This window comes from Chaetodon auriga, chromosome 7, assembly GCF_051107435.1.
Source record: "Chaetodon auriga isolate fChaAug3 chromosome 7, fChaAug3.hap1, whole genome shotgun sequence".
NCBI classification, from domain to species: domain Eukaryota; kingdom Metazoa; phylum Chordata; class Actinopteri; order Chaetodontiformes; family Chaetodontidae; genus Chaetodon; species Chaetodon auriga.
Window position 1 is genome coordinate 24483699 of NC_135080.1, and position 15474 is coordinate 24499172.

The following is a 15474-nucleotide window of genomic DNA, read 5'->3' on the forward strand; positions in this document are numbered from 1 at the left end:
CATTTCCTTAACTACAGCAGGGTGCACTGAAGCGTCTTGCACTGTCCTGTACAAGGAGGACTTTGACCGAGTGCTCATGCTCACACTTGGCAGTGAAGGCCTCTGAGTCTTCGGGGTTTTCCCTTTGTTGAAACTGACATTGTGAGAGGGGCTTCAGCTAAGCTGTTAAATACCCCACCTGGAAACACCTGAGATCGTATCACAGGGGAGAAAATGTGCCAGTCCTCCTCGTGTGATGGGGATATACAAAGAGTCGACCGTGGCTCTGTTTGCTCATGCAGAATTCAGAGGTGTGAAACAGGGACAATGAATCAACAAGAAATCAAAACGACAGACACGTGAACAGTGCAGCTGAAACAGGAGATACCGCGTGATTCTCATTTATAAGAGGGTTTGTATGAATTCCTAGAGCTCTTTTTTTTTGAATATCAGCATAAATGTGATTGTACCTGTATACTGAACATGAGGGTTTTGGCTGAGAAGATAATTTGAATGTTCAGTCCAGCTGCTATCTGTTTTTACAGTCTTTTTGCCATTTTATTGCAAAATTTGCACCTCAGCTGCCCCGTGGAGCAAAAAGGGGCCGTTGGTCTCATGTTGACTTGTTGACACAGCTTATGTTCACGTGTCCTGAGGGAGCTTCAAGAAGACAAACGGTGCTGAAAGGGTAATGCCGTGTGTCACACTTTGCTTATAATTGCCTGTAGGTGCTCAGTCAAGTATTTCTCCTCCCCCTTTCTGAATCAGCCTAACAGTTTACTTTATCTGAAAGACCGTCAGGGCTGGAGTGTGTGATGAGAGCTGCGTATGTTGAATCACAGAGAGTCCCTTTAAAGAGCTCCGTCTTTGGACCATGAGGTATTGCAGAGACATGCCTGTGCAGTACCTTTGATAGCATGCAGGGGCGGGACACATGGAGCAATCACGAGAGCTTGTCCTGAAAAGGTTGCGCTCTGGGTTCTCAGAAATTTGGCTGAGAATACACCTTTCATAATTTGTCCCAATTAGAGTTCCTTTATATTCATTCTATTGTTGCACAGTAGTGTTGCTTTATAGATAAGTTTCGTAAGCATAACTTTGGGGTTGCCAGGTTGGAAAAAAAGAATCCTTTGTGTATCCTTTCTATTTGGAAATAGTGCAGTTATTAATGTGTTTTTCATTATCTAATAAGCCATCAAGTCTGCAGTTACTAAGTCATTTTTAAAGAGTCTGCAGTCTGCAGTGATACATGTTAGTAAGTGGTTAATAAATGACTTTCGGTCGAGGTAGATGGTCAGTGCAAACAGTGAAAGGGATTCATAAACTGATATATAAAGCATGAGTGACTGATTTATTCACCATTAATACTGGCATCAGTTATAAACCTGCTATCTTTTTTGAATGAGCCTCTCTTGAATGATATGTACATAGAGAGGTGTTCTTTGAATGTTAAATACTGACAGATTTTATCATTTGCATCACACAGTGGATTAGCTGTCGACAAGCCAGCAAAGTCAGTAGCAGGCTTTTTGAATGGGACATCTGGAGAAGGAAAGCAAAATACATGAGCCTCATTTTGTAATATTTTATTAAAAGTCATTTAATTGTAAGGCGCGATAGACGCTGGGTTTATTTATTTATGAGGCTGTTACTGTTTTTTTTTTTTGCCACCTTAGATTACTTTGTCCTTCTGAAGCTTTTTAATGTATCACATGATTGTAGATGCTCAAAATTATTCAGAGCACATTATAGGGGCTGTCAGGGATGAGTGCTCATCCACACTTCCATGACAAGCGGGCAATTTCCGATTTTTAAAATTTGAATTCCAGAATCAGTCAACTATATCAGATATGAATGAATCCAGCCATTATTGTTGTAGCCATGATCTTAGTTAATAAAAGTCTGAGTTCAATGCAGGCTCCGTGAACTGTGACCGGTTGCCATAGAGATCAAATTTATGTCTCAGGAGTGACTCAGGAGAAAAACAGTGTGACTCACCTTGTCAACACTTCCTCACTTAAATGGCAAAGAGTCTGTTTATCTTTTTAAGTGGCTGAAGTGGCCTGTAAATGTGCTATCAAATCCTATCAAACACTTCAGAAGTGAGTGAGTAAGAAGAAAGATTTGAGTCCTTCTACAAGCTGTGTGGCACCAGCTGCAGCGCTTCGTTTAAACGCACTGGTGATGTTACAGCAGTCGTCTCAGTAGATGACAGCATCTCACTGGTTCGGGGGGATGAAGTGTGATTAGTTTTCAAGTGTGTGTGTGTGTGTGCGCACTTGTGTCAGTGTGTCTGACAGAAAAGCAGTGACACCGCGTCAGACTGGATTTTAGCAGTTCTGTCTATGTACACATGGATCTGCTCTGAAATGACCTAAAAAAAGTGGCAAGATTGATATATCACTCTCATTTCTGACTGTCACATATTAAGCCACAGCCAGGAGTGTGTTAGCTTAGCACAAAGGTAAAAACAACAACAAAAACAACAAACAAAAACTCATTAATTATTTGATTAATCCATGGAAAAAGTATAAGTGTAGAAAATTCTGCACGTTATACAGATATATATACTTATACTTTCATTACTGCTTTGACTACTTGCACATTTGACTCTTCTTGATTTTTATCTGTGAAGAAAAACAGCAGGAGGCACAGCCTCGACAGCAGGAGAGCTACAGGAACCAGCGCGGTCATGCCGAAGCCTGTTCCTCCTACTCGGCTGTCAGAGAACACTTCATGTGAAGGTTATCCATGAATAGCTCAAGACGCCACAGATAGCAAGTTCGCAGGCCACAAATAAGACGTGGAGGAGATTCAAAGGCGCCTGTAGCTTTTTCCTCATGATGTCATTTTCTCAACTGCTCTCACATATACGTTGATATCTCAACAGTTATCTCATAAGAGGTGCAATGCAGGTGTTGATGCCAGGAATGTTGTGGTTAAATAAAGATTATCTCCCATTAGTCTGCGTATATTGTGAAATACCAGCCAGATAAACTCTGTTCAGATGGCTTTTCCTGGGATGTTCCATAGAAATGTCTACAGGTGGTGCTCCTCTTTCTACCTGCTCAGCTGCAGTGCAATCGCTGATCAGGCCAGGTAAGTAAATACAGCAATAATGTAAAAAGCATCACCTCCTTTGCAGAGGCTTGTTTCTTGGAGCTACCAGACACCAAACAAAAGAGGTTTGATGAACTGGATACACCTTGAATCACTTCATTGTTCTTTTTGCAGCAGCAATTTATTTATATGAAATCTATGACTTTAATAGTGTTGACGAAAGTGCTTGACAAATAGAAACACAGAGCACACGTCAGTGAGTTCACCGCACTTGTGTTTGGTGTGCAAACAGAACTTTCCTGTCACTTTCACAGTGCGGCACAGTGTGTAACCTGCCAGTGTTTCTGTTATCAAGCCTGGGTGTGTGTTAGGGTCATGAATGGATGTCAACAGCTACAGATTTACTCAATAAAGAAACACCCTCTGATATGACTACAAACAGGTTCAGCTCATGTATCAGTCATTGTGAAATACAGTGAAATGATGTTTTCACCATCCGTCTCTTCCCCAGGCCTGTCGACATCTTATTTAAAGTTTTATGCTGCCCCACGATGACAAATGTTTTCATATCTATCCTGCCCAGCATGCGGAGGATAGCTGTTACCTGGCACTCTTGTTTGGGAATCAATAGAAAATCTCTGATGCTGCCTTTTAAATATTAACAAAGACAAAAGCAGCAGTGTGCCTGGACACAAAGGATTTGATTCAATGTAACTGGCCATAAAACTTCAAAGGAGTGTCATAAAGGTTGATTCGGAGCTCCTAATCAAACTGATAGCTGGTATTGTGTATTGTACTGTCTACATGTCTACAGTTGGAGCCTCATGGTGGCTGAGCTGGTTAAACTGACTCATCTCCCTTTCTGCTGTACAAAATCTACAATAAAAAAAAAAACTTTTCAATATTTGTAAAGCCTTATTTTTCAGTAGGCTTGTCAATTTCTGACACAACCATTTTTTTTTTTTAAGATTTTAGGATAGTGTAACCATAGTTACTAAACCATGACACCTTGGTTTGTGTTAAAAGAGTCCCCCCGTCGATTTAGCTTTTTGCACTCCTACAATATTGTTGGACTCGATGCAGCAGAAGCAGAGAGATTACCTGTTTTATTCCACCCCTTCTTCTTCTTAGTCAAACCCTTGCAACTATATTACCCATAATGCGACTCGACTGCTCGATTATGTATATTCATTTTGAATATTTCCATCTTATTTTGGAGAAAAAAACCTTAAAAGTAATAGAAAGAGATAATACACGGTATGATAGAGAAGGAACTGTTTGAATTGTGGGTGTTTCTTCACACTGAACAGGTGCTGCCAAGCCTCTGCCTCTGCAGGGGGATTTCCACAAGTGGAACCAGCAGGAGCATGAGGGGAGCTTGTCAACAACACACACACACACACACACACACACACACACACACACACATACACACACACACACATAAAACACACTTGGTGCTCATTAGTGTTTAACTTTGCCTCACTGCATCCAGTTTCAGGACTGGAAGCTTGGTGTGAAGTGCAGCCAGGACTTGAAAAGCCTGTCCAATATCCTGGAGCCAGGTGCACTCACCTGGCTCCAGGGTTTCCACTACACACTCGGCCCTTCAAGTAGCTGAAGAGACTAAACACGCTCCATTTTTCAGAACTTGATTCAGCGTGGCATTTTAATTAGGTAAGACACCAACGGAAAAAACATTTCACATACTTCTTTATCTATGTAATAATGAGTCAAGATATTGAGCCAAGTTTCACCCTCAAACACGCCAAGATAAGAGTTTCCTGGAAAACTACTATTAATGGAATCTGAGTTAATTTTCATGTGGTCGACTCTTACAATCAGCCAAAGTAAAATCATGTGACCATGAGGTGGTAGGAGTTGATAGTGATCTGAAGGAGGAGCGTATTTACTATATCAGCTTAACTATATAAATTAACAATAATTGTGTTGTTTTGAAATATATGAAGTTCCTCAGTAATCCACAGTGCAGAACAGACACACACAGGCTGTGGTCATTGAGGGAGGGCAAGAAGAGTTCTGCTGGGGGGGCTAATCCACCCTCAACTAACACATATGTGAACTTTACATTTCAGTTAAATCAGTAGCAAAAGTACAACACATAAGGAGGCTGTGATGGAAGAGGAAGCTGTGGCTGAATGATCACAGCAAAGTAACATGTAAAGCCTTTGTTTTTGCCTGTGTTGTGGAAATTTCCTAGAAGCACTCAAAAACACATCAAATAATGCACAAACACACTGATAGTTGTAAATTAAAGGGATGATTGTAGCTACAATAAGGAGACGCACCTTAGCAAAAACTAAGGTCCGAAAAAATCAATCACAGCCATTCATTCATTCATTCATCTTCTTTACCCACGCATCCCATTTCGGGGTTGCGGGGGGCTGGAGCCTATCCCAGCTAGCAATGGGCGAGAGGCGGGGTACACCCTGAACCGGTCGCCAGCCGATCGCAGACACACAGACAGACAACACACACTCACACTTACACCTACGGACAATTTAGAAACCAATTAACCTAATGAGCATGTTTTTGGTCTGTGGGAGGAAGCCGGAGTGCCCGGAGAGAACCCACGCATGCACGGGAAGAACATGCAAACTTCACACAGAAAGGCCCTGCCCGACCCCGGGTTCGAACCAGCAACCTTCTTGCTGTGAGGCACGCGCACTACCTGCTGCGCCACCGTGCCGCCCTCAATCACAGCCAGAGACCACAAATTACAGTTTTTAGAGTCTTCTTCCAGACAAAGAACTTTCTTCTGATTTGCTAACTTTCCAAAATTACCCAACATTTGACCAACTGACATGGAGCCATGAGGTTTGCATGCACTGACCATAACGTCACTGATTTATTAATAACTCTACCTCAAAATCTGGCCAATGCCATGTTCTGAACATGCAGTGATCACAATATCTCATATTTCTTAACATATAAACATTAACACAAGGGACATATAGGCCCCCCATCCTGTGTTCATCCTTCAAAGAATATCTGTTTTTCATCTGGCCTCACTTCACACTTGCTGAAATCATTCCTCCTGTTCAAACTGGCCCTTCCTAACACGCTTCCATTATACGTGACAGGAACTAAATCTACATTCCTCCCTCCATGAAAAAAAGCTTTCCAAAGTTTATCTGAAGCTAGTGTGAGGCTTCAGCAGTCTGCATTAGGCAAATCAAGTGGATATCATCCAAAGTTACAGAGCTGTTTTTTGTGCAGGATTCCTGGTTTGTGTGCAGCTCCTCCACTGCTGTTCAACAAGGATTGACTGTCTCTCTGTGGAACACAAAGTGCCAATTTGATACCAAACAAAAAACAAAACAAAACAAAAAACAACAACAACTACAACAACAGACTGCGGAAGCCTCGTAGTCGCTTCAGAAAAGTTTGCATTACATTTTAGCACAGACTGAGGATTTTGTCCTCCATCACTTACAGTGAAAGCATTCTGTCAAGTTAAAACAGGGGAATGATTACAAAACTGTTTCAGTGTTCATGTAGGTGCCTATTGTTTTAAGACAAATTGTAAAGCTATCCTTGAATTAACTGCAAATGCATGCAGAGCTAAAGCACACTGTAAACTGGAATGATATGGGCCTTAATGCAACACCGCATGTTTTACCTATGAACTTTCATACTTGTTTGTTTTGCTGTGTTGACATATGTCAGCTATTAGCTTTATGAGAACATTGCTGTCATGATAAAGAGTCAATATGATCAGGCTAATTGTAGCCTTATCAGAGCAAGGCCCCACACATTGCTTAATGAGTGCAGATGACATCATTTCACAATGTAAGGTTCACAGTTGTTCAAATTACGATACATGCATACATGGAGCGATGAGGAGACTGTAACCTTCCTCAGATGAAGACATGAAATGATCCTAAATGTCATTAACTGGAACTTTTTTACATCATCTATCATCTTGCTGCCCCTGTTCTCCTTCAAATGGCACCAGACTGGAGAATCAGCGCCACCAACTGTTCATCTACACTCATCTAATATTTGCATTAACAACTGTGGATTGAAATGTGTGCTAATTCACATTTTCTTTTGCTGAATTTCTGGAAATTCCATTCCATTTTTCAACCATTTGGATCAAGCGTTCATGATGTTAACAGATACAGAGAGACTTTCAGTGAACCTGTGCATCTTCTGACATCACTCACTTACTACTCCATGCATAATGCAAAAATTAAAGCTATGTCAAAGGCGTGTCAGCAAAATGGAGGCCTAATGCATAAGATATGGAACCTCTCTGTAAAACCCCAAAAATCAAGGGTTCCCCAAGCATTGCTTTAAACAGACTGGCTTCATTTACAACCCAAACTCCAAAGGTTGGGACACTGTATAAAAGATAAATACAACAGAATGTAATCACTTGCTAACCCTTTTTAACATATACTCAATTGAAAACAGTACTAAGACAAACATATTTTGTAAACATATTCTTAATCTGCATCTGATGCCAGCAACACGTTTCAAACAGGTTGGGACAGGAGCAGGAGAACACTGGGAAAGTTGTTATCACAGGCGTGTCTGTCATGGCCCCTGGCTGCCTCATCACTCCACCAATGAGCCTGCAGCGTGAAGACACTGGAGTGCTGCATACTGTTCATTGGCTGTGGTGTCCAGCATATTCCTCTTTGTTCTTTATTTCCAGAATGGTTCATCTCTGGAGCTGGAAACACGTTCTGTCACAGTAGAGTAATGGCACAGCCAAGAAAAATGGCGTATCTTTTGAACCAGGACTGTTTTTATTAACTCGTAAAACACTATAGCTTGGAGATACATCATTGTGTCTTGGCTGAACAGGAAAAAAAGACAAGAAAAAAATAAAAAAAACAAACAAAGCTGCTCACGCTCCAGCTCCCAGGCAGGAGCCGGCTCCGATCGTTCACTGCAGAGAGCCAGTTCTAAGAGCCGTGTTCGTTCGTGACCGACACATCACTAATTTGAAAGAGTTGATTTGTATGTACTCACGTTAATATGAGCAGCTCTATCATTGCTGATAGTTGATTGTGGTAGTTAACAGGGTGGGATGCAGGCCTGTTGCAGCAACATGTCAGGTTTGCTGCTTGGAGGTAAATATGTGAAAGGTTATAATCATCCCAGTTTATTCTGGAAAATGTTGAATGAATAAGATCTTACAGTAAAAAGTTCAAATCTCACAGCAACTGTTCCTGTGATCTCAGTCAATGCTCAGACACTGACTGATGGACTGACTTTGATTTTGTAACATCTTTTTTTCTTTCAGTCTTTGTTTTATATTTTTCTGTATTTCCTGATCACCTTCATATAGACAGGAGGGAAATAAAAGGAAATGAACTGAAATAAATAAGATGACAGGCACGCTCGTCACTCAGTTATGGGGAAATGCAGTACAATAAAGATGAATGTGATATGGAAATACGAGCACAGAGCACAATTATTATTTCAACAAACTCAGAGAGATTGGTTAAACTCTTTAATATTCTGAATACTTTTCAAATGATACTGCCAGAGTAGTATCAGCAGTACCCCATTAAAATAAAAATTATATTTTTTGGCATAAGTTAGTCAGAATCAGTTTAACATTAAAAAATCCAAAATGTGGAATATGTGTGCAATAATAAAATGTAAACCCCACTTAAACCTGTCAAATGTAAAGAGAAATACTGCCGCAGACATGTCCTCAGTGTCAGTGATTGCCCTGCCAGAATATGATATTGGCTTCTCTATATGTTTATTTGCACTGCTCTTCCATCGATTTTTGATGTCGCAACAATCATCACATCATAAGAAACAGCACCTCACTGAAGGCTGAACGGGGAAACATTTTGACACTTTGATGAATGAATCAAAATCACTCTTCTGATCTGTTCATCCAAAATGATATACGATGCATATATCACGTGGTAGTCTGTTCATCACGTCAACATGATTCAGATCCAACCTGCTCTTCATGTACTTCATTGCCTCCTTTGGCTTCTGCTGAGCTTCCTCCCTGCATGTAAAGTCAAATCTTACAGGATTCCTTCACTTCAGTGCAAAGTTTTGAATTACAGCACAGTTGAGCCCCAACATGTTTATGCCTTGTTTATTTTCACTCTCCTCCCACATTTTTGCAGCGTCCTGTGTTAAGCAACATGGAAGAGAAGCGCAGTGGCTTGTTCAGGGAGTGAACTGTGAATCTAACTACTAATAAAACCAATCGAGACTGACCCGTCTTCACCTCCAACTTACACTACACTTGTATCCTTTTTGACTTTTTAAAATGTGAGGGCAAATAAAGAGGAATAAATTTAAGCACATTGGTGAGTTTGACTTTTTTTTTTTATTTAATACAGCAACAAGCTATGTGTATGAAAATAAATTTAAGTGGTGAAAAAAAGCCATTGATACAAAAATATGAGCATTTCCATCCATTCACCATTCATCATATTAACTCCACCAAAGCAAAAAGCCAGCCACACACTGAAATGCAAAGTGGACCATCATGCAAACACCCTTATTGCGGACTCGAAGAGAATTATATGTACAGCCAAAAGACAAAACAATACTGCTGAAGGTCTCATCATAGTACATTGTAACACATTTCGGAGCTCATCTGCAAATCCCTCTTAAAATAGTTCTCTTCCACAGGACAGGCGTATGGATAGTCTGTGGGGTTGTAGTAAGGTGCATATTCAGGGGCAGGGAAGCTCTCCTGCTGGCCTGGCCAACAGTGGGGTAGGCAGTAACAGTCCTGGAGGTTGCAGTGCTGGTAGTGGAAGTGCTCTGAGGTGAAGCCGTGGTAGCTGGACTCCATCCTGGTGGGTGAGTCATAGCAGGAGGAGGAGGAGGAGGAAGAAAAAGAGTCCTGTGGCGAGTAGCTGTTGTAATCCATGGGGTTGCAGAGCTTCAGTGACTCTGGTGAGGAGCAGGAAGCCTGAAAGGGAAGAAGACATGTAGGATGGTGAGGATTATGTTGAATAGGGGTGTGATGACTGCTGGTCACGTGTTTGCCAGGGAGGTCTGTGAGTGGTGTTTTGTTTTAGTTTTCAGTGTGACTCAGTCGAATTATTCTTTGATTAAAGATAGTGAAATTATAACGGTCCTCTTGTGATGTGTATTATACAGGGGGCATAAGACTTGGTGGTCAGGGAAAGGGGCTGAGTATAAAGGGCCCTCATGTGAGAAAGGCCCTCAAAGATACTAGAATGAATAGCCATGGATGCAGGCAGGGGTGCATACAGAATGCCTATGTACAGGGTCCAACATGTGCTATGCCCCTGAGTTAATGTCTAATTTCACTTTACTTAGGCTGTGTTTAAATGTTGCTGCTGGGCTGCATCCACCCATTGGATTATTTTATCAAGCAAAAACACATCTAACTACAAACAGACCAACATTAGCTGCTCTAAAGGTACCTCGGGGCACACAATTCTGAATTCATGCCCCAGCAGGTCTCTGCTGAGGAGAAACAGCTATGCCAAACCTCTATTTCAAAACTACACTATTTGATGTTGCCTGAGGTGTGCAAAGAGTTCACTACTGTGAGACCAATAATTCATGCATTCACCGGTGGACTGATAACACTCTCAAATCAAAGCTTTATTGCAATAATCATAGAATGATATGTGCCAAATAAACAAAAAGGCTCTAGATAAGGATATGGGTCATCTTCCTGCATGTTCATAACCGACCTGAAATGATGATTTCTTTAAAACGCTGTTAAATCAGTGCATCAGTGGGAGAAACCTACCATCCCATGGCCATAGTAGTCCGCGTCAGAGGAGAGCCCATGGCACCAGGGCAGCGGGAGAGCTGGAGGGGGCGGCAGGGAGGCGCTGTAGCTGCCGCCGCAGCTGTTATTGTTGTTGTTGTTGTTGTTATTGTTGTTGTTACCGCTGTAGCCGTGGATAGGCAACATCATGTCCCCGAACTGCTGCTGGATGTCGTTTGAGGTGCTCTCTTGCATCTGGATGTTGCACGGGACGTCAGGGAGGGAGAACGAAGCGGCGCGCAGCTGGAGGGGTCGTGCGCCACAGCTGCTCGCGTCGGCTGGAGGAACGGCGGTAGGAGGGACAACATAGCGTCCTGACGGAATTAAAAACGAAAATTATATTAAAACTAGATCCATCCAAACTGTAAATGAATAGGGTGAGTCGTATCACAGGCTGCAGATTCAGCATTGCATGGCTGTAATATGGATGTTAACCTAGTTGCACTCCAAAACTTGAAAACAGATCCGCTCAGGATTTATGATGTAAATTAAATAATTAAATGTTGTTAATATTTTCTAGGCCTAATCTATCGATACAGAGGAGACATGTTTAAGGGGAAACACATCCTAAAAGGCGCATTCAGCAAAGGTGCGCGTTAGTCTTTGCAAGGTAACAGACCACAGGATGACATTTAAATACACCTATAAGTTCAGAGAGTGATGTCATGACACCATCAGCCACCACATTTGAATGTAGCCCTGGTTTATAAGAGGAGACCCTGCACGCTTGGAATGGATGGAATGGAGCTGTCAGTAGTACAGTGCAATTAGATTACAGGGAAACTATGCTGAGTAGTTAGATATGGCTGAGGCGTTCATGTGAGTATTTTGTTCCTGTTCAGGTCAGGTTGTCATCAGGGGGTGTAGTATACTTTTCACTTGGCTTTTTATTTCTTTTAGATTAATCCAACAGCAATGTCAAATTTCTGTTTTTCAAAGGATTACTGAACAGTGGGGTTTATAGGTGTGGTGATGGCTGGATTCTTCATTTGGATGACTGACTGCATGCAAATTTGGATTTCAATTTTTGAGTAGCACATCGCCAATGTAGGTGTAGCCGATGATCACTTTTTTTTTTTTTTTTTTTTTTTAATATCAGGTTGGACTCAAACGCTGCAGTACAGCTGTAGCTTTACTTGTTTGACTTAACATCTGACGCTGGACTTCTGGTTCTGCTGTTGGGTAAATTTACCTGGAAAAGTGGACGCGCAAAGCTCCTGGAGGTCCAAGCAAGCCTGGGATATCTGTTCATAGGAGGAGGAGGGACAGAGGCGAGGTTATTAGATACTTTCTGTCACGACATCTGGATTGGAATTAGAAAAGGATTTTTTTTCTTCCGGTGTCTATTTTTTTTCCCTTTTATTTGCCCACAAATATTTGTGTGTGTGTGTGTGTGTGTGTGTGTGTGTACTTGTATTTGTGTGTTCGTGCGTAATGGCTTTGTTTTCCACTGGAAGAGTAGTCAGTCATTTACAGGAGCAGTTTATTGCTTTGTTGAGGGAGTGTTTTCTGTTTGTCAGCCAGTGGAGAGGGCAGAGTGACAGAGAGAGAGAGAGAGAGAGAAAGAGTGGGGGGGGGGGGGGGGGGGGGGGGGGGGGGGGAGGAGGGAGAGAGAGAATAAAGAGGAAAGGGAGGGAAAGTTACCGTTTTGACTTTTTTGCTGCTGGCCTCCCGGGCTCTGTGCCTCTGCAGCAGCTCTTTGACTGTGGTCTTCACTCGGACGCCCTGGTACACCCTCGGCTTATCTGCATGAAGAGAACAGCATGTCATTCATGTTTACGAAACACCCTCCTTGGAGCAGACAATACCAAACACTAACTCCTCTCCTCTCCTCTCCCCAACCCCAACCCCCAAACTACCTCTCCTTTCTCCCGCAGGTCTAAGCCCAGCATGTGTTTTCTAGCCTCAAATAAACTTATTTTAAATTTAATACATTTCCCCCCAAATAAACTGCGATCTCTTGTCAGACACCATACAAATTATTGAATGCACTTCTTTGTGATAGTTAACACATATAGCGTGCTATAATAATTAACGAACTGTGTTTTTAAACTCAGCGTTGAATGTGAAAAGATTTGTCCGAATCCGCGGTGCGTAAAAGTGCATTAGTAGCGCTCTGTGCGCACTGTGGCTCTGGGTGTGTCCCGACCCCAGAGACCCCAGTGCTCCCGGTCAGGGCTCCCTCTGTACTGCACCACACGGCTCGGTCTATTATTGCACGGCCAGCAGACTCTCACCGCGGTGTGTGTGTGTAATCTGCGCTGCCGAGACCAAGAGCAAAAGAAAGCGGCACAAAATGCATTCCGGTAAGTATAGATTTCTTATCATAGATGCATATACGATAGAATGAATGTTGAAAACCTGGATCGGCCTAGAGGTAAAAACACGTGTAAGATCGTTTGATAAAGTTGCATAAAGACGCTCGGGGCGATCGCGTAAAACGCACGAACAAAGAGCTGCAACGAGTCGGTAAATCCACTGGAAATAAGACTTAAAACGTTTCTCGGCAAAAGCGATGAAGTTGTTGGTGTGAGCTGCAGTTGTGTTTAAGCGTGGACACTAATGTGAAGTTTGTTTCGGTAAAGCAGCGCCGCAACTATCCCTGAAAACAGTGTTCACTCCTGACGCGTTTCAGCTCCATGATACCTGAGTCGCACGCTGTTTTAGTGGAAGTTCAATCTGGGCTTCAGTTCAGTCACATTGTTGCTGGATGTTTTATGGAAAAGTTCAAGAGCAATTTCAGCCTGGTGCTGTTTACAATTCAAACTTAAACTCTGCTCCAATCTCTGTTACTTTATTCAAATCACCCCTGCCCCCAATTTGTGTGACAGTGGCTTTGCCGCTTCCACCGAAAATAATTGGCCGTAATTTTCCGATGGGTGAAGCTTGATTAAGGAACCAAGAAAGAACGCCTTGCATAGGTGCGCGTAAATTAGGCCTAAAGGCGTAATTTAATGCACACAGGAGTGGCGAGCCTTTTGGAAAAAAGCGATTTGATAACGAAACGAAGCATCGGCTGCGGAACCTCATCTGATAAATATTCATACAGCTCAATGCTACTTCACGATTTGTATTAAATGTGTCAAATAGTGGCTCGAAATTACAGAGCAGACACATCCCACTCTAACACGGCTACTCAAAACGTCCCATTACGCACAAGCAGCCCGGGCAGAGAGGCAACGGCTGAAATGTCATTAGTAATTAATGTTGTAATAATGAAATGTCTTTGGAGAACATAATCTCCACGTCCCGGCGTAGGTCCACAGGCGGTGGTCATAGATGAAACATATAAGATTCTTTAAAGTCGATAGAGCTGAACAGGACTGTTGGAAAAGTCAGGATCCACCCATCAGCTAGGAAACAGGTGGCATTAAAGTACAAAGATTTGCCACTTAAAGTGTAATTTCACTGTTGGTCATCTTCTTTATGATTTCACCTTGTGATAAAATGAAAATCTGTGGGGAAACTGTTTCCCTTTTTGCACGTGACTGTCCCTGACTGCTTTTAATTTTGCCACTAATCATTCCCTCTTTTCCTTTTTCTCTTTTCTCAATTTTCTCAACAGGAAAAATGCACCAAAATCATTTCCAGATGAAAATTCAACGTAAAACTCACCAGACATGATGACTGAGATTGGAAAGAGGCTCCCTGGAGAAGACCCGTGGGACTCCACAACGTCCTTTTCTGCCTCAGCAAAATGGCCAAGAACGAAATTTGCGCAAAAGTCTCCAAAAATCTCAACAGAAATGTCTCACAGCAGAGTCAGAGCATACAACAATATTGTAATATAGCTGGGGACATATTAGTTTGAGATTTTCTCCCTCCATGCCTACTATTTAAAACCCCTAGAACTCAATGATTTGACAATGATTTGATTGCGCGTTACTTTCAATTTGAATATTCAGAGGCAACTGAGTTCTATCGATTTTTCAATAAAAATCACTACGCGTGGAGATTGTATAAGCTCCACTGTAATGTAATATAATAGTGTTTTACACTTTGACCAAAAAGAAACCATACTTTTATTAATTTTATCCTCCTTTTACAATACCAGAGCATCACACCCCCTTATTAAGCCCTACAGCAGTGGGTGCTTGTTGTGCGCAATTTTAACACCCCAATTCACTTTATATCGGCGTTCACAGGTTTACTGCGGCCACTCTGCATGAAAACTATATATTCAAACATATATTTAAGCTTTATTACTGAGAAAAACGCACAAAAGTGGGAAAGAAGTGGGCGTGGCAAAGGGCAGTAGCCATCTTTGCCATCGCAGGCCTGAAGCTCCTCTAGCAGCAGAGTGCAGTCACCTGCTGAAGGCTGCAGGAGACTCAGCAACTCCTAGCTTTTATATTATTATCTTTTAGAGCTTTTAGTTATTAAAAAACTAAAAATCTTGCAGAGTAAGGAAAATTCTGCCTGTGAAGATTCCCTATTTAGCAATGTCTTTTCATATTTGCTATACTTAATTCGGCACCAAATCACTTTTTCACAGTTCATTAAAGCTTTTGTTTCTCAATATTTTATAGGCAGTTGCATTAAGAGCTTTGGTAGATCTTTCTGTACACCAGGAAGCAACCACACTGTATGTTCACACAAGCCTGTATAATAGTGTTTGATAGACTTTTGCTTTCTTAGGATGTTGGGCGCACATGATAAGTAACTCG

At 41.9% G+C, this 15474-nt stretch overlaps 1 protein-coding gene across 1 annotated transcript; it reads right to left on the reverse strand.

Moving 5' to 3' along the window:
* Positions 1-9540: 9540 nt before the first annotated feature.
* On the reverse strand, positions 9541-14825 carry linc.pou2af1 (lnc RNA pou2af1). Its single transcript, XM_076735827.1, has 5 exons — positions 14423-14825; positions 12452-12552; positions 12000-12051; positions 10787-11121; positions 9541-9970 (listed from the first exon to the last, which is right to left on the reverse strand). The coding sequence occupies exons 1-5, from the start codon at positions 14427-14429 to the stop codon at positions 9617-9619; spliced, it is 849 nt and encodes a 282-aa protein (XP_076591942.1). The 5' UTR covers positions 14430-14825; the 3' UTR covers positions 9541-9616.
* Between the last annotated feature and the right edge of the window lie 649 nt (positions 14826-15474).

Bases quoted from the DNA above. Each gene is read 5' to 3' on its own strand.
- linc.pou2af1 (XM_076735827.1), bottom strand. The intron at 12,052-12,451 runs GTAACTTTCCCT...TCCTATGAACAG, and splicing joins GCAGCAAAAAAGTCAAAACG to ATATCCCAGGCTTGCTTGGA. The intron at 11,122-11,999 runs GTAAATTTACCC...TAATTCCGTCAG, and splicing joins TTGCGCGTCCACTTTTCCAG to GACGCTATGTTGTCCCTCCT.